General features: G+C 38.7%; 1 protein-coding gene across 1 annotated transcript; it reads left to right on the plus strand.

Moving 5' to 3' along the window:
• The first annotated feature begins 1,838 nt into the window (after window positions 1-1,838).
• On the plus strand, window positions 1,839-23,097 carry LOC133876422 (uncharacterized protein At4g15545-like). Its single transcript, XM_062314705.1, has 10 exons — window positions 1,839-2,315; window positions 3,329-3,397; window positions 18,084-18,137; window positions 18,302-18,359; window positions 18,523-18,597; window positions 19,546-19,803; window positions 20,018-20,063; window positions 20,257-20,335; window positions 20,441-20,573; window positions 22,792-23,097. Exons 1-9 carry the CDS (start codon window positions 2,040-2,042, stop codon window positions 20,531-20,533), a joined length of 1,008 nt encoding a protein of 335 aa, XP_062170689.1. The 5' UTR covers window positions 1,839-2,039; the 3' UTR covers window positions 20,534-20,573; window positions 22,792-23,097.
• The last annotated feature ends 2,760 nt before the right edge of the window (window positions 23,098-25,857 follow it).

The raw sequence follows: 25,857 nt of genomic DNA on the forward strand, positions 1-25,857 counted from the left end.
CAATATTTGATAGCTTTATAAGATTTATGGTCCGTTTGGGTGTTTGATTTTTGAAATCAGAATTGAATTCTTATTTCATTTGTGAATTTTGATACAAAGAAAATGTGTTTGGGTGATGAGTAGAATTTAAATTCTTTTTTAAATTGTGTTTGGGTGTTGAATTTTTTAGATTGAAAAATAGTGTTTTTTAATGGTAGGAAATAATTGGAGGTATGAAAAGTTGTGTATAATGATTGGTATTATGAAAAGTAGTGTGAAATAATGATTGAAATAATAATTATTTATTATAAAAAAAATATTATTTAATTTAAATAATTATTATTTGTGTGTAGTGGGTGTACTGTGCAGACATGACGTGTGGGACCCACAAGAAATCAGGTAGCTTTTGAAAAAAATGGCTGATTTTCAGGTTGTTTTTTGGGTTGAATCGAGGTTGGATTCAACCACCCGGTTCAAAGAAAAATACCCGAAGAGAATATTGATTCTCTTCGGTTCCCAAACGAACCATTGTGTTTTTTGCTGCATAGATGTATTACTCCGATATACCAGGTACATATTATAGAATGTGTACTATGCGTTGGTTTTGTGACTAATCGTCATGCCACTGTGAATGATTCAATTTGTATATATAAAAAAAAATGGATCGTCACAGTATTGACTTTGGTTCAACTACTAAATGATTAAATGGATTGGTAATATGTAATAAATAAGTACATCATAAGGATTAATTCATTAATTCGAAAATACATATTAGAGTGCAATCACATTTGTTTAGTGGAATTAATTTTGATTAATAATGTCGTGCGAATATTATCATAGGCCTATAAAAGCTAATTGTATTTTTTTTTTTTCCTTAGGTCCCTCTTTGAGCTAATGTAAATTGACTATTTGATTTGGGCCTCAGTTTTGTTTTTATTTTTTTTGATTGTTTTATTTGATAAAACATAGATTAAAGGAATTTAATTCCTAAGTGGCTTATTATGTAGAGATGATTGAGCTTAGAATTTATTTATTTCCTAAGGGTTTAAGCAATTAAAAGGCTCTTGGAATTTATTCTAAAAGGCTTAAGCATAGGAGGTGGTGTTGCCACCATCACCTACTTGTACGGCACACCACTCCTGATTTCCTGTTTGTATGGGAAACCTGATAGTTGAATTATCTCCTCTTTCCTTTATGGGCTTGTATTCCTGTGAAGTTTATGGAAGTTTTCTCTTTGCTGAGCTTCTGATCAGATGCAACCTCATTAGTCTACACCACTCCACAGAATTTGCCTTACAAAATAACAAACTCTCATCAATAAAAAATAAATTGCTAAGTCGATAACCTATTTTTTTTTAGGTTGGTACTTCTGTAATGCAACTTAAAGTCTCAACATGGTGGAGAAGAGAGTTGAGTGCCTTCGCACATATAAGAAAGAGGCAAGGGGATAATGGGTCCCCTTGCCGCATCCCTGAATATGAAACTAGTTCTTTTGTTTTATATATATATATATTTGATTTTTTAAATTATTATAATATTTATTTTTTTATTCTAAATAATACGTGTCACATTATGGTTAGTGCTGACATGGAACTAGTTCTTTTGTCAATTTGTTTTTTTTTTTTTTTTTTGTTTTTACTTACTCAATGGAATGAATAATCAAATTTTAACTCAAAAAATTATTTCTCAAAATCTCAAACTACAATGGCAAGAATACATTTTCCCCTTTAATCAAAGCAAACAAAATGTGGATAACATGTTGCGTGCCCATTTAGGAGGGAAACCTCAAAATTTCGAACTCAAACAATCACGCTTTTCAAAGGCAAAAGAGAAAAGAACTTTAAAAAACAGGAGGGAGGAGTACATTTCTATTCGAATTATTAATTGAGAAAAAAGAAATAACATCCAATTCGTCGTGTCCAAAGTCAAGAGGCAAGCACCTGGCTGTTGTATCCTCTGCAACTACACCAACCACCACCTCCATACCCTCACACGACCACACACAGACTATCAAACCCTAAATCTCTCACGCTAACACACGAGAGGACCGGTGATCAGGTATGTCGCAGAACAGTGTGGAGCCGGATTTCGACCTTGGGGACGAGATCCTGGCGGTGATACCGACGGATCCGTACGACCAGCTGGATCTGGCGCGGAAGATCACGTCCATGGCCATAGCCTCGCGCGTGTCGAAGCTGGAGTCGGAGGTGGCCCACATGCGACACAAGCTCTTTGAGAAGGACCGCCTCGTCGTGGAGCTCGAGGACAGGGTCTCCCGGCTCGACCACGCTTACCAGGAGTCCCAGTCCAGACTGAAAATCGCTGTGGATGAGAATGTACTCCCTTTTTTCTTTTTTTGGGTTAATTACTTTCTTATTTTTAAATGGTGATTTGGTGCTTTTCTTTTTGTCTTGCTATTTGGATGCTGAGAAAATTGGAAGAAAAAAGAAAAGGAAGTTTTTGAGTTTTGAGCGTTTTGGCGTTATGTTTTGCTCCGAACAAATGGGGGTGTTTGGCTCAATTGAATCGATTCGTTGTGCCTGGGTGCTGAATTCTGGTTAAAGATCACTATTTTGGTTTTGTTTGCGTGCTGCTGAATTTTTGTCATTTTTTTTTCTAGTTTTGGGTTTTGGAAAAAAGGGGTGGATTTCTCTGGAGCCCTGTTGGAGCTCAATCGAGTAAAATTCGCTCCAAGAAATTAATATTAGGATGGTTTGCACTCAGGTTCTATGGTGCCAAAATAGAGAAAAAAGCGAAGAGATCAATTTTGGCTGTTGTATTATATCATTTTCATAATTAAAGGATAAAGAAGTATTAACTCAAATCAAACTTAATATTTTGTGTCATGTTCAGCTGTTGTATTTGAATGATCCTGTGGTTGCCAGTGAACTGATTTTGTTTTATGCTGTTTTGGGTTCTCAATTAATTACGGGTTGAATTAATTAAATAAAGCAGTAATATTAAGCCTAGAGAGTGTAACTGTATAAAAAGATTGGCCTATATGAGTATGCTGTCAAAAAAGATTGGCCCATATGAGAATGGGTGTTGTGAATGGCTTTGTGATTGGGTTATGACATCTAACTATATTTTGGATACGATAAACTCATTCAAAACAAATGGTTGTATTAGGTTCCTTGAGAGATCAGGTCTGTCCCAAAATAGAAAAAGTGAGGAAACAAGATACTATAAAATTAAAAAATCACCATTTTTTCCCTTTACAGTCTCAGCAAAAGAATGGAGAATCTGAATTTCTGGTTGATTCATTTTAAACTGATGTTTTGTTGTTGTTGTTTATTTTTTATTTTTTATTTTTTTTTATTTTTTTTTGAGTCTCTTTATTCAATTGAAGATGAAACTTTCGAGGGAACGCGATTCGTGCGCAATGACTGCAAAGAAACTTGGCCGTGATTTGGCAAAGGTGAGGTGCTAATATTTGCGTGTGGTTTAATTTTAGTCATCTTGGTGTTCCTTTGATGGGGTTATTTTATTTTTTGTTCTATATATTGTGCAACTCATCTTTTTGATTGAAAAACAAAACAATTACACTAGAAAGAGCGGACACATGTAGTTTTTTCAGCCTTTTTTTTTTCCCCATGATTGATGACAAAAACTAGTAGATGGAGCTTGTTGGGAAAGAAATTTATCAGAATAGAATGGTAAGTTTGGCTCCATCAATGCAAAGGTAGCAATATTTCTAATTTGTCTTGTCATAGTTGATTTCTTAAAAAATTATACAAATGGTTAGGATCTGCTGCATGTTGTAAAGCGTTTCTTTTGCAAACTTGTAAAAGTTAATAGTTTTGTGACCAAGAAAAAATGGCATTAAGTCATAAACCTTGTTGAAGAAGTCTGCTGCTCTAAAATATCTTTCTGGTTGTGTTGGGTAGCCCAAGATGAGTTAAAATCAGTATATGTTGGCTCATCATGACTTGCTTAAAACTGTATCTTCAGTGACGAGGGTGAAGTAGCTTTTGATTGAATATCCTTTTTGTTATTTGTCATTCTGGACTTAAATTGCACAGAAAATTTGGATTGTAAGTGAGGATAATTCCCTATTTTTGGATCATGTTGTATGTGGAGTTGGATTGTAGACCTCACATATCTGTATGTATGTTATTAGGAAAGAAACCATGGCTGTCCATTTCTTCCCAGCCCACTAAGGAGAGGGAAAATTTGGCTGCAACTAGCGAAAGAGCAGTGATTTCTTTTTTCTCCCAACCTAAGCTCACCATTTGGTTTTCTTTCTCTCCTTTCTCCTTATGCAGTTAATCACATGAAGAAAAAGTAGGTTCTCTTTTCCTTTGGGGCTCTCCTTCCACTGCACCTTTCTAGTCACTGCTATTTCCTTCCCACCAAATGGTAAAAAAATTTATTTGACACCTAACATTCACTTAATTAACTAAAACAACTATCATTAGTGCTAATCAGATTCTAGGTTTTAGTCCAAGTTTTGGTTCTGGAACTACCACAAAATTGCTTTCTAAGAAATAAGCTTATGACCACATTGTAATGACAAATGTCGTAGATGTAGAACAGATAGAAACGTCACTTCCTTTGAAATATCCAGGAAATGTGAGATATGAAATGTATTTTGAATCTACTAATATGTTGTCATGATCTTTTTTTTGAGTTGGTTACCTTGAATAATCTTAAAAAAATAATTGTCACAAAGAACTGTTTGTATTTGTGTATGATGGTAAGTTTGGCTTCTCTTGTATTTTTAGATTGTCTTCATTTAGTTCAAGAAGTTGAACTGAATTTATTGTCTGTGAAGTTAATATCAACTTGGTGCGAATAACATGTAGTTTGATATCGAAAATGGTCTGGAGTAGTCCTAAACCTAAAAAGATTTCCATCTTTGTGGAAATGGTGAGGTCCTCAAGATTGCGGTTTGTAGAGTCGAAGGAATTCGAAATGTTGATGGTCTAAGGAATTCGAAATGTCGATGGTGGGAGGCATAATAGGACTAAGGATTCGCAAAAAGTGCAGAGGAGTGACGAGGTCCATCCTCTTGGACAAAGACGAGGCAGCTTGGTTGACTAAATCCTATGAAGAACTGGTGACGGTGAAAGATTCAAGAGTCTTTTGGAACTAATCCATATCTGGCTACCCCTGGGTCCTTGCTTAGCAATGCTCCAACAGACATGGCTAGTTTCTAGTAGTTGAAGAATTCGAGGGTAGGAGAAGAAGTGGTTCCATCTTTGTGTCGAAAGGGAGATACAGTGAAGCTTGGGATCGTTTCGGTTTGGGGCTTCGTTTAGCTGATAACCTTCTTCGAGTTGGGCATGTCGGTCACACCAAGCAGCTTCGTGCGCTGAAAGACCCAAAGGTCGAGACGAAATCGGGAGGGAGAAGCTACGCAGAGGTCTTGGTGTTGCCTCTGCTAGGGTGCCAAGGTGGTTGAAAGCTTCTTTTGAGGAAGTCGAGGTGAAGGAGGTTCAAAGACATGCAAAGGCGGTTTAGAGGTCAATGACGATGGCCATATCTACTCCGGTGAAGGGCTTTCAAGCTCAGGCGAAGGCTTTTATGGTTCCGGCGATTCGTCTCCGCACTCCGATGAAGATGCTACGGTGAAGACAGCAACTTAGGTGAAGGTAGCTCCGATGTTTACTTGTGGTCCTCTGCCCTCTGTTTCCTCTGCAACGTTGGGATGGGAGATGTCCTACAAGGACCTAGGGTTTGCAGGTTGTAAGACTTATTTTGGTGAAAGCTTTGATTTGCTCAGCTTGAGAAAGACGTTGCTGAGGCTACAAGTGGAATTGCCTTTTGGGTTTGGCTTTGTTTGAGGATGGATTGTTGGCGGGGATGCCCCTTTTTTGGCACCACCCAGCACCCCTGCAGGATGCGAAAATCGCACAAAATGGAGAGAACCTGTGCGGTGCGGGGTGATGCGGGGTGGGTTGTGCAGGGATATGCGGGTTTAATACCTAGATCTAGATACATGAGAAACCAAATCAAAGCTAGATTTTCTCAGGAACCAAACAAGAAAATCAGATTCAAACAATACCGGATTCAAACAAAATCAGATTCAAACAAGAAAATCACAAACAAATCACAAAAGCCAGATTCAAACAAATCACAAAAAAGGGATGAGAGGCCATTGACCTCAAGATTGGCGACTCGGCGAGGCCTCTTGAAGCGAGCGTCGACGATTTTCCCGCCGTTCCCGGTCTTCTCGTCAACCTTGATCTGGAGCTTCATGACGTCCCCACAAAATCAGTGACTCGGCGAGGCCTATCAACTTCCATAATTCCATTGAAGCAGACGCAGCACGATGAAAATCGTGAAGAAGAAGAGGCGAAGGGGTGCGGCACTGCTAGGGTTTTTTTTTTTTTTTTTTTAAAAAAAAAAAAAAAAATTGTGCAGGGCGGGGCGGGTCCCCGGGGCTTTTAAAAACCCCGGGGACCCGCCCCGCACGGGTATATCGTTTTTGGACCCGTACCCGCAAAAAATCAACTAAAACCCAGGATTTTAGGGGCGGGGCATGCGGGTTGGGGCGGGTTCACGGGTATTTGATCAGCCCTACCCGTGGGCTTCATCGTAAACCGACCCAATTTTGTGTTCAAACCCAAGGTTGTTTTGGGCTCCCATCTGAAGGAGGCTTCTGTGGGCTTCAAAGAACCCCGACCCAATCCCAAGTAGGTTTTGGGACTTTTTCATTAGGAGACGTTGCTGAGGCTACAAGAGGAAGTTGGGTTTTGTCTATCGGGTTTGGCTTTGTTTGACGGTTGAGGGCTTAACCCAACTGTCGAGTTTTCCTTTGGACCTAGGAACATCAACGCCTACCCATGACCCAAAAGGGAAAGCCACCGTGGGCTTCACTGTAAACCGGCCCAATTTTGTGTTCAAACCCAAGGTTGTTTTGGGTCCCCATCCGAAGGAGGCATCTATGGGCTTCAAAGAACCCCAACTCAATCCCAAATAGGTTCTGGGACTTTTTCATCAGGAGACTCCTTTGGGCTTGGGCGTGGGTCAACCCGGCGACCCAAGAGCCTCAAGTTCTCTGAAAGTGGCTCCTTTGGGCTCATATGCGGGTCAATTCGGTGGCCCAGATGCCTCGACTTCTACTTGTGGTGTACCCACCACGCCTTGATCGCTGATTACCGTGGGGAGCCATCAAACCGCTGTTCTTGGCGGGGTCTTTGGCAACCCTTTCTCTTTTTTGTTCCTTGCGATCTTGGAATCTTCTATGGGGATGGTTTCTTTCTTGGAGCCTCCGGTGGCCTTGGTCTCTTCAAGGGGGATCACCCTCACCTCTAAAACTTTCGATGATCCAAAACCCCACTCTCGATGGGTCTTCCGGCGATCCACTTTCTCATCCCTGGTGGGCTCTCCGGCGTGGCTGGGTCTTCTCCCATTAAGGTTAGCTCTCCTCTCTCTGTGGTGGGTGGGGGTTGGGGTTAGGGTTACCTTCCTCCTACAGTAGCTGTTCCTGGTGAGCCTCTCGTTTCAGCTAGGTGTCCTCTGCCTTGTTCTTCTCTAAGCTTCGAGGGTGTGTTGGGGTCTGATTCTTCCTCCTTGGTTGTGTTCTCTCTGCCCTCTTCTCCATCAGACTCCCCCCCTCTGTGAAAGGGGGAGATGTTGGGAATTGTCTTGTTTTTTATGATGCCTTGGATAATCGACGTGTTTTGGAGATGAAGTTGTTCGTGGAGGGGGGAGCCCACCCCCTTGGCATGCTATCCACCAGCAAAGTCTAAGAGGAAGGCTGGGATGCAGTCTTCAGACTGGGTTATGCAGTTAATAGAGGAATTTAGTCTCTTTGTGGGTCTTTCTTGTGATGGTTTTGAAGAAAGATTATCGGCTTTGTTTGTGGACATATTAGCAAGTAATGTTGCTAGGGAGCGGGCTCCCGTTCGAAAGTGGGAAAAAAAGGTGTGAACAATCTGTTTAGCTCCATTAACTATGACGCTCAGTGGCAGTGCTTCTCGTGGTAGGAACAAGGGGAGGATTCAAAGAGGTTGCACATGAAAACTAGGTTGATTTCTTGGAACATTAGAGGGCTAAATCAAGGTGGCAAGCGGTTGAAAGTTGGAAATTTTTAAAGGTAGTGGAAGGCAGACATTATATATATATATATATATATATATATATATATATATATATATATATATATTTGAGAAGCTTGGGGGGTGCTAGTTTCTCGATTGCTGTCATCTTCCTTCTAGTGGGACGTCTGGTGGAGTTTTGCTGATGTGGGATAGAGGGTTGTGATAAGCACTGAATGTTGCACATTCAAGTCTCTTAACTCTCATATGTTAATTCCTTATTATTGTTATTTGTTTAGTTTTGTTTTGTTTTCATGTTTCAGGTTTTATATGATAGATGCAAAAATTCTTGTGGAAATTAGGCTTAAAGGACACTTTGGAAGCATGTTGGCAGCCATGAGATCGAGCACACTAGCCAAGGGCTCGAGCGCACCTACGCTCAAGTGCACGTCCCTTGTGCCCGAGTGCACTCGGGCGTACAGTACACGACAACAGTCATTTTCCACCTTGGATTAGGAATTTAGAAAAGGAAAGAGTTGTCCTCCTACTTGGACTAGGAGATTAATTTTCGATTTTTTTTTTTTTTTTTTTTTCTCTGGGATTTCTAAGGCTTCTAGGGTTCTCCTAATCCCTATAAATGGGTATCTAAACATTAAAGAAAGACACGCTGCTTCATAGAGCTAAAATTCAGTAAAATACTTCTTGAAAGCTTGAAGAGTTGAAGAAGAGTAAATCATGACAGGAGGCCATCTCTGCAGCGTTATGAGCAGCTAAAACCCTTTGTAGGGTATTGATGTAGCCCTATCCAAGCACATTGTCCCCAATATGTGGACATAAAAGTATACCTGGAAGTGTGGGAGCCAAAAATGCTCATGGGCTCATGAAGGTGGTGGAAATCTCTCCATAAGAGACTGCAGCAATCATTGAGTCTGCATGTGAGCCTGCTCATTCTGCAGTTGATCCTCTTGGTATTCGCGGCGATGATCGGCTATCTCAATATGTAACCAAGCTACCTCATCACAAGGATGTATATACTTAGTGTGATGGGCAGTGGCATCATCCTCATATTAAGCGTCATCCTCCCTAGAAGGAGCTGCATCTTCCCCAAGTGGATCCTCCTCCATGGCCTCGGGAGAATCCATCTCCTCAACGTTTTCCGCCTCAGCTATGGCGGGGGCTTGTTGGCGCATGTGGGAAGTGCTTTGGTTCCATTGCTGCAGGCCGAACTTCAGAAAGTCTGTGATAGTGAAATCTTCATCCAGGAGCGCTACCCCTCTTTGCATGCAGGAGCTGAGTGATAAGGTAAAGGAATGGTAAGGCCAAGTCTCTGCTGTTGTAACAGAGCCACAAAGGCACCAAAATAAATTGAGAAGTAAAGATCAAGAAACAAAATGACCAAAATAGACACAAGGATTTAAGTGGTTCGACCCCGACTTGGCTTATGTCCACTGGAGAAGACAGATCAAGATCTTTTACTATGAAAACTAGAGAGATACAAATAGTGGCTCACACCTAAAGACCCAAGTACACCAAAAACAATACTTGATAGTGTTTCTATAAAGAGAATTCTCTCTCTTACAAATGGCTCACTTGAGCTTTGGATATTCTTTCTCTCACTATTCTCTAGCTCTCTTAGAATGGAATGATCCACAAATGAGCTCTCATTCCTTTTTATATAGGTAAGCTCCACCAACCCATCTTAAATGCCCATGAGCCTCTCAACTACCCATATGCAATTAAGATGCCCAACTTTCAACCATGAGCCTCTCAACTACCCATGTGCAATTAAAAATAATTGATGGGTGACAAGTCAAACCCAACAATTCTCCACCTTGACTTGAAAACCATCAAGAACGTATCTCCACCTTGTTGGGAAAACCATCCATCTGTCATGTCTGATGCACTACCACAAGTCAGCACCAATGCAAACCCTCCTGCATTCACACAACAACCCACACAAGGCAGCAACAACTCCACCAATGCCCAGCCAGCACATTGCTACATGTTTACCTCTTGCAGGCATGTCACAGCAACCCTTTGTCCACTGTAGCATGCAAGCTTCATGCAGATAACTTGGACAACACCCATGACAGGCTCACTGTCGCACACCACAGCCACCAGGCACGCCCAATACATGTATAGTAGCCTGGCATCACTGGCATTCTCCACTGCAGCACTCAACCTTCATGCAGATCACTTGGGCAGCGCCCATGGTAGGCTCATTGCCTCACTCAAGGCCCTTTTGCATGCCCATTATCATGCAGAAGCCATATGGTGCACTCATTGCACCCTAGCACATCAGGTTCACTTGGGCAGGACAGTGCCGCCATGTCGCCACTTCCTACAAGCTCATCTCAGCATACTCATAGACATCATAGGCACCATGTAGCCCCTCTCAGCAGAATCCAGCAACAAGGGTCAAGTCAGCATGCAATCAAGGGCTTGGGCCACACCTAGCCCACTCACAAGCCACACCAACAAGTCATGTGCCCCAAGCAGCTCTTGGGCCTTATTGGCATAGGCCATGCACCTTGCATGGACCCCACCAACTGATTCTTTTTAGCATCCTTAGCCCTTCTCCAAGCACCTTTCCTGAGCTATCATCAATCAAGGTTGGGTTCTAACCCAACCATCCAGCAAGTGACTGGACCATGTGCCCCTCCATGGACCCGGCAGCTCTTATCTTGCACCCATGGCATGCCTTCCACATGCCATGGCTTGGTGGCCAGCAAGGGTGCAAGGCACACACTCATGCTGCCACGCCACAGGCATGTCAAGGCAGTGACAACCCATCCACACCACTGGAAGTCGACGTCCTCATCAAACCGGTGGATGAACTCTCCGGGGCCTTCACCCGGTCCTTTTTCCAAGCATTTTGAGGCAGTTCCAACATGGCCTCGACTTGTCCAGAAGTTTCGAAAGTCTGCCCCATCACTTGGGCAAACATCTTCTCCAACTTCTGCCTTTGCTGCTCCCTAGTCACTGTTTCACCAGCAAGATGATACAAATTTCCCACCTTGCTGCCTTTCATCACGACCAGGGCACCATGAATAACTATCAAAACTCCATTTTGCTGCACGATCTTGCAACCGATGGTGTCTAGAGCACCCGTAGATATTAGATTTTTCTTCAATTCTGGAACATGCCTCACCTCTGTACGTGTTCTCACAATTCCGTCGTGCATCTTGATTTTGATTGTTCCGATCCCCACTATTTTACAGGCCATGTCATTGCCCATCAAAACAGTGCCTTCAACACTCTTGTAAGAAGCAAACTAGTCCTAGTTGGGACATAAATGAAAGGAACATGCGGAATCAAGAACCTAGCCTTTGGAAATACAAAAAGATGATACGGCCAAAACATTTTCGTCGTCATCAGAATCACCTTTTGCTACAGTTGCATTACCATCATTAGAGACTTTCTCTTTCCCTTTATTTTTGAGCTCATGACAGTTTTTTCGAAAATGCCCTTCCTTGTGACACTCGAAAAATTTTAATTTCTTTTTTTGGTCTGTGATTTGGATCGTCCTCTTACAACCAGTCCTTCACCCGAGCTTCTGCAACACCTTCAAACACCATTTTCTTCAATTCTTTGGAGTTTAGGGTTGCTTTCACATCTTCTACAAATAGAGTTTCTCTACCATACATCATGGTATCAACAAAGTGCTCATATGAAGGTCGTAAAGAACACAGAAGAGCAATAGCTTGATCCTTGTCCTCAATTTTAACATCAATGTTTCTCAAATTAATAATCACTCGATTGAATATATCAAGATGATCCTTAACTGACATACCTTCATGCATATGAAGTGTGGCCAACCGCTTCTTCAAATACAAGCGATTTGTGAGTGATTTGGTCATGTACAAGCTCTCCAGCTTCAGCCACAAATTGGCAACTATGTCTTCTTCTACTACGTGTAGTACTTCATTGTTCAAGCACAAATGAATTGCACTGTGTGCTTTTTCCAGGATCTTTTCCTTCTCATCTTCAGTCAATGATTCTGGTAGTGCATCCTTTCCCTTTAGCGCCTTGGACAACTCTTGTTGCACTAACAAGGCCTTCATCCTGACCCGCCAGAGGTTGAAGTCGTTTCTTCCATCGAACTTCTCAATATCGAATTATGTCGCCATCTTTTGTTGAATCTGTCAATACTGTCACAAGTTAAAACTGTGAAACAGGTAAGTCCAAAATACAACTAGGAAAGTTTTTAGGAAAGGCTGGAGGGGTCACATCGGTCCCACTTAAAAACTAGTCTCCCTTTAGACAACAAAGTTGCTGGTTGACAAAACCTCCCTAGACGTAGAATTGAACAAAACCCATACACAGTACTTGTGAACAATATTTGGACAAATAAAACCCAGCTTGATATGACTTGGCTCTGATACCAATTTGTTGTAACAGAGGCAACAAAATAAATTGAAAAGTAAATATCAAGAAACAAAACTACCAAAATAGACACAAGAATTTAAGTTGTTCGACCCCAACTTGGCCTACGTCCACTGGACAAGATAGATCAAGATCTTTTACTATAAAAACAAGGGAGATACAAATAATGGCTCATGCCCAAAGGCCCAAGTACACCTAAAACAACACTTGATAGTGTTTCTAGAAAGAGAATTCTCTCTCTCAAATGGCTCACTTGAGCTTTGGATATTCTTTCTCTCACTATTCTTTAGCTCTCTTAGAATGGAATGATCCACAAATGAGCTCTCATTCCTTTATATAGGCAAGCTCCACCAACCCATCTTAAATGCCTATGAGTCTCTCAACTATCCATATGCAATTAAGAGTGGTGTGCATGCTGCAATTTGGCTGGGGCAATTTGTCGAGCACTTACTGGGCGTAGGGCATTGGAGTACAACAAACCCGAGATGTGGAAGAGTTGGAGCTAGGTCGCACCAAGGAGAGAATCCAAACCTTACCTGAATTAGGAATCGAGGTAATAAGGTGCATGAAGTCTGGATTGGAAGTGAATAGTGAAGACGCTTGAGGACGACACTGCTGGTTGGGAGAGAGAGCTTGAGCCTTTTGAGATGAAATGAAAAAATGAGGCTGGTTTCTCTTATAAAAAGAGTCACGTGCCCTTGTTGTATGCGTGCGCTCGAGCTTAGCTGGGTAATGCGCTCGAGCTCAAGAATGTGCTCGAGCCTTGTTGAAATTGCACTCGATCCCAATATCCTCTGCTAGATGCGCTCGAGTCCAGATGAAAGTGCACGCGAGCCTCGATGCCTGTGTTGGATGCGCTCGAGCCCAATGAAGAGCTCTTACTTGAAACCAGAAACTACAAAAAAAAAAAAATGTTACAAGATGGGTTCCCTCTCACCAGCGCTAAGTTTAATGTCTCCAGCCAGACAAGCCAGATCCACTAAGAAATCAAAAACAAGATGGAGAAAGGGTGAGAAAGACTCGTGAAGTCCAAATAGTGGGATCCATCAAGTTGATGGAATCGGCATCTCCATTCTGTGCAATGCCCTCTATGTAGGGCTGCAATCGTTGCCTCTGGTACATTTGATTTTTACCTTCTTGGACCATTGTGAGAGAGTGTTACTTGAAAGCAGCAGTCGAGACGTGCTTGGTATGGCCAGGGAGGAACGTTGAGTCTGGCAGTAGTGTGAAGCCATGAATTTGCTTGACCTGTGTTTTGCACTGTATCATGGTTATCCACCCTGATGTGTGTCATATCGACCTCGAAGGGATCTTTAGTCAGAACGCAAGGAGGGTGCTCTGCAACCAAGTCCTTTATGTAGTCTAGAAAGAGACACTCAGCTTTATCCGATGGTCGCTGGAAGGTATGGAAGATTTTCAATTTTACCTTTAGATTCCCAAACTTGATCTTTATAATTCCAGTCCTACAGTTTATGTTTGCATTAGCCGTAGCTAAGAAAGGGCGACTGAGGCTTATAGGGATCATCTTTGTGGGATTGGCCACCGGTTCAGTATCAAGAATGATGAAGTTGACGGGAAAATAGAAATTGTTGACTCGAATGATAACATCCTCGATGATCCCTGGCAATGGTGCCAAAAATTGATATGATCTTTTTAAAACAAAAATATATCAATAATAAATTAAACCACTTGCAATAAAACGAATCTTTGTAAGATAAGGCTATAAAGAGGGTGTCGAACTTCAAGGACTACAGGGGTGGTGTTATTAAGTTTATGAAGATTAAAGAGAGAGAGAGATTCATTCTATGGATGTTATAAATAAACAAGAAATTTCCTTATTGAAGAATAAGTATAATCCATCTTTGGTTGGCATTGACCGTTCACCTAACCACTAAGATGCAGTACAACCCGTCTTCTCTAGGTATGGATTATCTAATTCTTTAGTAGATAAATGAAATAGTATAATCCATTTTCGGTTGGCACGGATCGTCTACCTAAATTATACTAAACTAGGGTGTAGTATGATCCGTCTTCCTTAAGTATGGCCTATCTAACCCTCTTGATCATATGTAAATTAAACTCGTTGTATAATCATCATTCTCATAATCACAGAAAATAAGAATGATTTGAGTTCAATAAAAGGTAAAAAGCTTTCTAAGACAAGATAAGAATTTTACTATTATTGATTTTGAATTTAAGAACAATTGCATTAAAATATTAAGAATAATATCAAATTGTAGCAATTTCCATAATTATACAACCAACATGCATAAACTAAAATTCTCTAAATTAAAATACAATCAAACCATTGTACTTGGATAGGGTTACATCAATACCCTACGAAGGGTTTTAGCTGCTCATGGGGCTGCTGAGATGGCATCTTGCCATGATTTACTTTTCAACTCTTCAAGAAGTATTTTACTGAATTTTAGCTCTAGGTAGTAGTGTGTTTTTCTTCAATGTTTAGAGACCTATTTATTGGGTTTATGAAAACCCTAGGAGCCCTAGAAATCTCAAAAAAATCGAAAATTAGTTTCTTAGTCCAAATAGGAGAATGACAACCCTTTCATTTTATGAATTCCTAACCCAAGGTGGAAAAGGACTACTGCCGTGTACTGTACGCCTGAGTGTGCTCGAGCATAGCTGGTGGGGTGCTCCAGCGTAGGTGCGCTCGATCCCATGGCTGCCAGCATGCTTTGAAAGTGTCATTTAAGGGGCTTGAATTGCAATATTCAGCGCTTATCAGGTTGTGGAGAAGATTGAGGTGTGTGTGGGGGAGTATGTTGTGGCTTGCTCTTTTAGAAATGTTGATAATGTCTCAGCTTGGGCTTTTGTGGGGGTTTATGGTCCTAATATCAGTCTTTATGGGGGAGGAATTGGCTGGCCTTTTTTGTTGGTGGGACTTGACTTGGTGCATTGGTAGTGATTTCAATGTCACTCGCTTTCCTTGCGAAAGATTAGGGATAGCTCGTTTTTCACTCGCGATGATTGAGTTTTCTGAATTTATTTCAGAGCAAGGTCTCATGAATCTTTCCCTCGCTAGGGGGTCGTTCATGTGGTCTAATAATTCCTCTTGGTCAAGACTTGATAAGTTTCTTGTTTCTCTGGATTGGGAAGCTAAATATCCTTGGCTCTTCCAGAAGAGGGTTCCTCGTTTGAATTTCCTTATTCTTCTATAAATTATTATTATTCATTGGAAAAAAAATAGCGTTCCTCGTTTGTGCTCTGACCACTTTCCTATTCTCCTTGACGGTGGTAGTATCCAAGGGGGTAAAAGACTTTTTAAGTTTGAGAATATGTGGCTGAAGGAAGAGGGGTTTGTGGATAAGATGAGGCTTTGGTGAGGGTCTTATAGCTTTCAAGGCCCTCCTAGTTTCGTTCTTGCTAAAAAATTTAATACCTTAAAGGTTGACCTTAAACTGTGGAATGAACAGGTGTTTGAGAATGTGGATTCCCTTAAAAAAGCTCGTCTTGAAGAACTTTGCGCTCTTGATAAGCTTGAGGAAGAGAGAGGGTTAGACTCTAAAGAGAAGTTGAGGAAAAGCCTAATTGTCAGTGATTTGGAAAAAATTATGGGTTAAAGACATATTTGATACTTGTGATTTTAAAGCTTTAGTTTTTGGTACTTCCGTTTCAATTCCTATCGCAGATAGTACCTGAATTTTGGGAAAAGACGGACTTGATACCTCTTTCTATTTTTCCATCTCATATTTGATGGTCTGCCATGTGTCAACTCCTAAGGGTTGACACATGGCATAATATAAAAAATAGAAAATAAAAATCTTTAAAACCTAATTAAAAACTTAAAAAAAAAAAAATTTAAAAAAAGAGCTACCCCTATGGCCAAGAAGGAAAAAAAAAAAGAAAAAAGATTATGAGAGTTTTGGCCCTTGGGGCCACTGAACCACCCCCAAGGCCCCAAGGGCCACAGGTGTGGTTCGGCCACCCCCAATGGCCAAAAAGAAAAAGAAAAAAAATAAAAATATAGGAGGGCTTTGGCCATTGTCGGCCACCCCCGTGGCCCATGAAAATGGCGGGAAAGGAATAATAGGAGCTTCAAGGATTTGGAAAATACTTTGGAGGAGATTTTATCCTCTTTTTGTACATTTGGACTACAGTTTATGTACACCCTTTGCTGTTTGGTTTTGATGACTTTCTTGCTTGCTTTTCTTGTTTGAATTAGGTTTTCATTTGTATATTCCTAGTGTACTAAGGGGCGCCTTATGCTTTTAATGGAATTGGTTTCTTACTTATAAAAAAAATGAAAAACATGTAGTTTGATTTTAAGACGATCTGCCTCGAGTGGCCATGAAAAATATGTCAAGCTGAGTCCAGCTGATATGGCCAAATGGCTCCGGTTTGCTGTGTTTGGCAATGTTTGATGGACATAATTACATAAACATGCTCAATATTCGGCTTCTTAGATGTCTAATTTTGTTTAATAAAGTAGGCTTTCAGAGTATTCCTTCTTGGTCTTCTTGGACAAACTCAAGATAAAGCCTAATTATTTTTTACTCTGTTAATGATGAAAAGAAGTCATAAAAATCACTAGGATTGGAGCTTTAGTTCATGATTTGGATTTTAGATCAAAACAGAACTTCAGGAATGGCAGAAGCATATAAATAATAATAAGTGAGAACTTCAAGATTAAGAAAGAAATAGTCGCTTAAGTGCTAACAAAGGAATGGCATAATTTTGTTGTCTCGTATGCGGTATACTCTGTCCATTAAAAATTGTCCCATTTCAAAATGCACAATTTTTAAGATACTGACAGTAATTACCACCAACATCTCTCATGTACTAAAATTCCAATGCTACCCTCAAGTTGAAAAGTAAAAAAAGTACATCAAATTCTATTTAATAAAAATGCAAATGAGAAGGGGGCGTTTGGGAAAGTGAAAAAATGGTTTTTAAACTTTTTGGTAATAGAAAAAACTTTCTGACAGCAAAAATAGGAAATTTGGACTATTATAGCAGGAGGGAGTATGAGGAAATCAGTGACCATATGATTCCCATGGGCTATATTTCTACACCCCTAATTTCACAAAAGAAACAAATTTGACTAGACAAATAACTTTAGAAAGATTTCAACATGCTAGTCCCATGTCAATCATAGTCTAGTTTAATTCTTTCCATTTTTCTTTTAATATAATTTTAATTGATTTTCATGATGAGGTTTACCATCTCGTCACTTCTAGAATATGTTAAATATTCTTCCTTTAGGCTCAAAACCTTTCCTCCATTTGCAAGATTGAACATTAGTAGTAGCCTGAATTCAAGGCTCTCAAGGAACACTGATTCTTTTTGTAGTTGACTTGGCTAAAATAAACCTGAAAGACTAGAATGTTATGAGGATAAAGTACTTGGTTTTGCTAAAGCATATTGCCTTAATGGACCATTGCAACTACATTGATGCCAACAATGTTGTTTGTTCATCTTTTAATTTGTATAGAATTTTCACGTTTTCATTCCTTTTTCTCTTTATGTCCGTATCTTTATTCAATCCCCTCTGATCTTATGATGCTTAAACTTACTGACCTATTTTTCAGCTTAGGGGTTCAGCTTTTTTAGGTTCACCTATCTGCCTCCTTGCCCCTTGTTCTCCTGTTCAGAGTTTATTTCTTTCGTTACTCTCTGGTTTATTTCATTTGTCTACTGCTATCAAATTATCTTTATTGTGGATGCTGCAAGCTCATGTGAGACAATTGCTGGCATATTTTTTTGAATTGACAGTTGGAACAATTTAAGAGACAACTGATGCTGTCCCTGAATGATGATAATTCATCCGTAAGATTTCCTAATTTATCAATCTTGGTTATCCATACTTTCCATGATTTAAGTTTCTGCTCCTTCTCAACATGGACATTTTGTGTTTTGTATGGAGCTATTCTATTGATCATCGAGCGTTTTTTCCTGGGACGCTTATTGGCTATAGTGTTTTGTTTAAACAGCTAGCTGAAACTGTTGATATTGGAACCTGTGACCAATCAGTTCCCAAGGCATATCCTGGTAAGGGTACTATTTACCTAATTCATGAACCTTTTGATAAATGTGACTGTTATGAACTAATGTTGCTTAGAAAATGTTTTGCTCTTCGTCAAAGGTCTCACATTTGTTTCTTTTATGTTGCCTGCCACCTGGTGGGCATTGTGCGTTTTGCTAATGCTTACAGATGAGGGTGCAAATGGCTACATGGCACATCAATCTTTCAGTGGCTCAACAGATATTGGAATTGTAACTGATGAAGGTATATGTACTCGCCTTTTCTGTTCTCAGAGTCCCCTTTCAGTGGCTTACAATTTTGTTCTGATTATATTCTGAGACATATAAGATAAACATAATTCATAAGAAACACATCAGTTTTGTATGTGAGCAATATTGTTATGTCCCTCTGTGCGTATCTGCTTTGCAATTACCGTTTGTTGGCATACATCTGGTAAACCTCTTATCACAGTTTGAAACAACCCTAATATTGAAGAATTGGAGGGTGGGAGGAACCTAGTGTATTATGTTAATGCAATACTATTTTTCCTAGAATCCATTTTTAAAGGCTTTTGTCTGTTTCTATGCAAGAATACAATGGCGATGACAATTTTGTTAATCCCATCGGCATGTGTAGTACCTCAGATTATTATCACTAAATAAAGAACTTGCTTAAAATCTCGGCATCTAGAATTTAAAACCTTAATCAATAATTAATATGAAATCTTAGGAACATAATGAAATGAATGATGAATATAATTTTTAGCAATGCCAATGAGTTCTAATTCAAATAGCATTTGTTTTCCCCAAATCAGCAGGATGGGGGGAGGTTATGGGATCAAAACCCACTTGGTGCATTTCTAACTTACCAATTAAAAAGGCAATTATTTTAAGTACTAATATTTGGTAATATGAAAACTAAGAGTTCCATTGATGAAGGAATTGCGTAGTCTGCTATGCCTCCATTATTCTTTGCATAGGCATACACTTTTGTATTGTTTTATTTTGATAAGTGCATTCTTTTTTTAAAAAGAAAGAAGAGCCTCAAGTGTGTGGGAGATGTGCAAAATATTTATATATAGGTATATACATTTTGGGGCAGCTTAGTTTCTTATATATAATTAAGAAGTCATGAAACCATGTAGGGGTGTTGAAATTATACTAGTTACTAGAGGCTATAAGTTTTTGCATTCAAGCTACTTTTGGTCTGCAGCATCAAGGCATGGGGCGCAAAGATTTTCTATGACTCCATATATAACACCACGGCTTACACCAACTGGAACTCCAAAAATTATTTCCACAAGTGGGTCCCCTCGAGGTTATTCTGCTGTTGGATCTCCCCAGAAAACTTCTGGTACAACATCTCCTGCAAAACTGCCATATGAAGGACGGGCTATGTTGTCTTCATGGTACCCATCAAGCCAGCAGTCATCAGCAGCAAACTCACCTACTCGTGGACGTCCACAGCCAGGTTTTTAAGAGTTATTGCTATTTGAGTACAATTCTTTTTGAGGGATTTTTGCTGTTTCCCATAATTACATAAGCTTAACATTCAAGTGTATGTTTAGTATGGTCTGTAATAGAAGATGACAGCTTGCAGATCAGTTATTGCCTGTCACATTTACAGATTGTTTCATTCTGCCATCTCATTATCTTTCATAAGTTGTGGTAAAAAAAATGTGTAGGGCGCACTCCTCGAATTGACGGAAAGGAGTTCTTTCGTCAAGCCAGGTGAGTTCCGTAATTGCCATTGTAATATATATTGAGTAACTTATTACAATAGTAATGGGGCTCTTTGCCATTGTTTTTCTTTATCTTTTTTCTTCTTCTAGTTAAGTGTTTTCTCATGTATACTTTTTGTGCAACACTTTTAATAATATCTCGATTACTTATTTTTATTTTTTTATTTTTTTATGTAATCCAGAAGTCGGCTATCATACGAACAGTTCAGTGCATTTCTGGCTAATATTAAGGAATTAAATGCTCAAAAGCAAAATCGAGAGGTAATGAGTTGTTGAGTGCTTAGTAATTGCTAGTTTTATTCTTAAATTGCTTGCACTTGTATTGTTTACCAAACTAGTAAATGGGTTGCAATCATTTTCTTTCAGGAAACTCTAAGGAAAGCAGAACAGATATTTGGGACAGATAACAAAGACCTTTACCTATCATTTCAAGGATTGCTAAACCGTAACATACACTAGAATTCAAAAGTACATTGCTTGTGATGGTTTTGAATAAGTGGTATGTCTATCTTCTCACACCTTTCCATTACAAGGCTTCACAAGTGTGTGTCAGAAAGCAATTAGTTTATAGAGTAATGCTGCTCTTCATACCCATTTATCACACTCATGTCACATTGACTGACATGATGTGTTTTAAGTGGCTTCTCATATTAGCCACTTAAAAAAAGAAAAAAATAAAAAAAAAGTTACTTAAAACACATGTAAGCCTGTGTGATATGAGTGTGAAGAGTAGCATTACTTTAGTTTAAATGACATCTATCTAATTCACTGTGATTCAAATTGTTTTAATCTTAACATTATTTTATGTTCAATAGTTATAGGGAAATTCGCATATCCGTCTCAAACTAATATCAAATTATTAATATCCTCTTCAAACTACTAATTGTGTCAATGTCATTTTTAAACTACCAAAAAATGTCAATATCCCCCCCTCCCCCCCAAGACCAACAAAAAGATAAAAATGACCATAAATTTGTTTCAAAAAGACAAAAATGCCCTTATAAATTTGTATTTTAAATTTTTCTAGTTTTTTTTTTTAAATAAAATGTTTTATTTTAAGAATTTTAATAATTTTATGGAGGGTATTTTTGTCACTGGGGGAACATTGGCATTTTTTAGTAGTTTAGGGGGACATTGACACAATTGGTAGTTTGGGAGGAACATTGACAATTGAGTGGTAGTTTAAGGGAGATATGTGTATTTTTCCCATATTTATGAAAGTATCTCCAATTGTCTTGAAGTTGTAAAAAATATGATTTTTTTTTTTTCAATTAATTTGTCTAACAATTATTTTTATTTTTTATTTTTAATTTTTTTTTTCCTGTAGTTGATTATGAATCAACTTAAAAGCCAATAAAGGCTGCTTAACTTAAGTGACCGAGCTTGAGCTTCACAAAATTATATTGAGCCGAGCTTGAGCTAACATATTGAACCACCTGGGGTCAAGTGAAACTTGAGCTGTGTATTTTCTGGTTGATCAAGCTCAAACAGCTGAATATTGATGTTGGCTTGGTTCATTGGGAGCCATAGCTACAATTGCTGTCATTGTGCTTTACTTACTGCTTGTTATAGTGTATGGACCTCAAAAGAAAATATGCTGATATTGGACTTGGTTGTGTTATATTATCCTCCATCTGGGGTTTATAACATAGCTGTCTTTAGATTAAATATGAAGATGCGCAAAGGTAAAGGGATTTGATTCGAGTTGAAGGAGGGAAAGGAGTAGAGGGATGCTTAAAATAGCATGGGGAGAAGTAGAGAAGAAGGATGTGATAAAGAGGGATATAAGGAGAGCTTGGATATGTTAGAATGGTGGAAAAAGTTACATGTAGTTGATCCCAATTAGTTGAAAAGGGATCCATGGAGCTAATTTCACTATAGTTAGCTGAGTTAATTTTATGTCTTAATGAGATATTATGTGATAAATAAATAGTAACATTATATATCAGCAATATCTTGCAAAGTGACAATAAAACGGCTGCCACGGTATGTTTACCAGCAATGTAAACAGACCCATTTTGAAATTACGTCTTGTGTCATTCTCATCTGATACTGAGATGTATCATGCAATATATTTTGCTAAGGCCTAAGAGTTGGTGCCATGGTGGTAAACAGATAGCCTCAAGTTACTGCGACTTATATTTCAGACTAAGATATTCCAGGATCTTGGACTATCAAAAGACCTGTTTATAAAATTTCCCTTTGACTTTCTACTTTGAGTGAATCCACATGCTGGGACCCGTTTCCCAACTCTTATGTAATTTATATATATAATTCAATTTCATTAGTAGCGGAGAGGGCGTGGTTTATTTGTGTTTTAAAATACATTACATAGTTTAGCCTTTTGATTAAGGACCTTGAAACATTGAATTAATTTGTTTGGATTTTGGTTTTGGGTGTTCTTGTGGGTTTCGGGAGTTTCTTGGGTTGTGGTGCTTTAGGTGCAGATTTGAGTGTTTTCGGGGAGGGTTTTGACTGGGGCTTCAACTGTTTTTTGGGATTTGAGTTTCTTGTGGGTTTTGGGTGTTATGGGTGCTTTTTGGCTGGGAGGGCTTGATGGGTTCTGTTGCTGTTTTTGGGGTTTTGGGTTTGTAAGAGTTCTATTGTATACTGCATGTGTACGTAGGGGCGCTTTACGCTTCTTTTAATAAATTGCAATCTTGGATTTTGGATGACTATTACTAATTGCAGGTCAATTGGCAATTACTGTTTGGCAGGTTGTGGACCAAGCTTGTTCCCAGCTGCTTTGAGTGTGCGATCCAATTTCTAGAAATGTGATAATCATCCATTTTGGCAGCTATAGTTGAGTGAACAAGTGTACGGTTTTGTAGGCTTTGATATTTTTCCCATTTAATGCAGGTATACTATGTAAATAAGTGCTTTCGTTTTTGCATTACCTGCTCAGTTATCTAAGAGTACTTATTGACGTTCCCTTAAAAAAGATTTTAATTCTCAAAATTTCTTGTAAAGAGGAATTCTCTTCAATGCATCTTATATAACATCTGTTCTGTCTCTCTCATCAATTCATCCATGTTTAGCTGTTAGAGATTGATTGCTCTAATGTGCATGTAAAATTACTTTGGTTTCATCATCACTTATCAACATTGAATGCTGTTGTACCACACTTTTAGTTTACTCGACTTTGTATTCATATTGGTATGAGTAAGTAATAATAAACTGTCGAATGCTGGGTGCTATTCCAGACAAAATGTTGTAACAGAAATGTCCTAGATCTTGTGATACTCTTTGGTTGTTGTCTTCCTTTTTTGGTCATTTCGTACATGTGCACACGTGTGGGGGGCAATGGATGATTGTTTCATTTAATTTTTTGTACCAATATTGCAAATGCATACATTAATTAGGCTTATACCTCCTTTAAAGGGAGCCTCTTTAGGTCTGCAGATTGATTTGCGTGTCAAAAGTCGTGATGCTTCTGTGATCGAAACACAATATTTCCCCTTGACATGGTTGTTGCGTTTATATCCCCCCGCCCTCCTTTGGACGGGATTTTTAGACCCTTCATGATGAGTACATGGTCCAGTATCTATAACCAAATTCAAGGGTCAGCCAATCAGAGTTTTTCTCATGTCTTGTGAAAAGGGAATAATTGTGGGAAAAAAGATTAGGGGAATAAAGTGTTTATTGGCGTACAGAAATTTTATCATGTGGTATGCATGATAGGTGACACCCCATTTTAATTCCTTGGATCTTAAGGAAACGGTATGGATTCTGAAATGATTAAATGTTGAGTAAAAGCATTGATTACAATTATTCTATTAATCTTTAAAGAACAAAAAAATAATTTAGTTATAAATAAGATGTTTATATATATATATATATTGTTACTTATCCATATCACTGAAAAGATTGCGAACAAGAAAAGGTCTGATTGCGTTTAGACAAGGAGGGAATACGAAGCTAAGATGCAAGAGAGAAAATGTATATGTAGATAAAAAGCAAGACAAATCTTTGAACGAGAATCTCAGCTTGCTAAGAAGAACAAAAGAAGTGTACTAGGGAATATGGCAAATGATAGAATACAGGAAAAGTGGTGTAGTGAGCCCCCTCCTCCCCTTGAAAAATGTGCTGTAGTGATCTTATGGCCGAAAATCGGGCTAGAGTCACTTCAAAGCCAACATGAGCATGTTGGGGGCCATTGAGATGTGAGGACAATAAGCCAAGACGGGTGCAAATTTACCATTCAATGGTTTACAAATTCAATGGTGGATTTGCAAAAACATATGCAAGAAAATGACATCAAATATATTTCAAACAAATTTATGTGTACTTGTAAAAAGCTTTTTTTTTTTTCTTACACCAATGAGGAAAAGGGTTACAAATGAGGGCTTTTTTCATTCTTGATTCACATTGAAGAGAGAATGAGAGTGTAAAAAGCTATTTAAAAATGCTATTTGAGACTTATATTTAGGCTTATGAATCTCTTTCTCTTCTCATGTTATTCTTAACATAAGAAAAGAGAAAGAGAGATGTACATAATTAATCTTATGAGCTCACTTTGTTAAACAAACAAATGTTTAGTACATATTCAAAATTGTAAGACTTGAGATCCTACGTAGAAACAAACTCTGGTTGAATATATAAATCACACAAGACTCATGAGTAGGGTCTTACAGATTTAATGGTTAATTTTTAAAATGGGAAGGAGAAAGACGATCCAAAATGTACTAAATAGCATGTATATAAATCAAATTATATCATTTTTTCCTTGCATGTGGATTACAAATAGGATTAATGCAAATTAATTAGAAATTTGGTATCGATTACATGAGTAAAAAAGAAATATAAGAAAAATAAAATACATAAATAATAAAAACGCCACCATAATATGGAATCATAAGTCTCGTTGATAGAACTGAAGTTCGATAATGTACCTTTTCAAGGTTCTTGAACAAGTGGATTTTAAAACTGGTATAGATGCATAAACTCAAAGAATGGTGGCTTGTTTGTCTTGCTAGAATGCAGAATAGACAGCTAGAAGCTTGAGCGGGCCACGCACGAGCATGATACTTTTGACCATGTTTGTTGGGCTGGGTTTCTCTTCCAAGTTTGAATTATTTATTTTAACTAGTACGCAAAACAGTAAACAATTGTCAAATGAATCTTCAAATCTAATTATTGCATGGATGATACTGACTGTGTACAGTGTACATGGCAATTGGATGGATCCAAAGGGGTAAATTGCTCCCAATAACATTGTTGATGCAATGATCACGCACGTCAAAATTTCAGTGCTAGAGACCTGCAAGACGGTCAAAAGTCAGAGTGGCATACTGATGGCTGACTTATATTAGTCAGGTTGTTATATTTTGATGTGCCGTCTATTGCGCATTTTGATAAACAATATTTAGAGTTGTGTATTTAAGTCTATAATAACAATGTTAATATTTATTCAAATTGAGGTTTGTATAAAAGCTCTCAAATATTTTTATTGAGATGAGTTTGTGGTGTCATGTGAAGAAAATAAAATTTTGTTAGTAATTATTTTCCACTCTCTGAGATTTATGATATTATATCATGTAGTGGCGTCACTGAAAAATTAAGATATTTTGATGCATTGGCATCATGGTTCACGTTGGGCTGATAATGCTACATTAGTTGGAAATTCTTATGAAATTTGATTGAGATGGGTCTCCATCGTGAGGCATTGTTTTTGAGGGTTCTCCTAAGGTTTGATCTAAGGATACCTAGGGATTTGGATGTGGATTGACTTCAGGACTTGTCTGAGGATTGACTTGGGGGTTCGTCTAAGGATTTGGCTGGTC

Source organism: Alnus glutinosa, chromosome 8 (assembly GCF_958979055.1).
Source record: "Alnus glutinosa chromosome 8, dhAlnGlut1.1, whole genome shotgun sequence".
In the NCBI taxonomy this organism is placed as follows: domain Eukaryota; kingdom Viridiplantae; phylum Streptophyta; class Magnoliopsida; order Fagales; family Betulaceae; genus Alnus; species Alnus glutinosa.

Excerpts from the sequence above, each read along its gene's own strand:
- LOC133876422 (XM_062314705.1), top strand. The coding sequence starts at position 2,040 with ATGTCGCAGAACAGTGTGGAGCCGGATTTCGACCTTGGGGACGAGATC. Across the intron at positions 18,138-18,301 it reads TGAATGATGATAATTCATCC|CTAGCTGAAACTGTTGATAT; the intron begins GTAAGATTTCCT and ends TTGTTTAAACAG. Across the intron at positions 20,064-20,256 it reads GAGTTCTTTCGTCAAGCCAG|AAGTCGGCTATCATACGAAC; the intron begins GTGAGTTCCGTA and ends TATGTAATCCAG.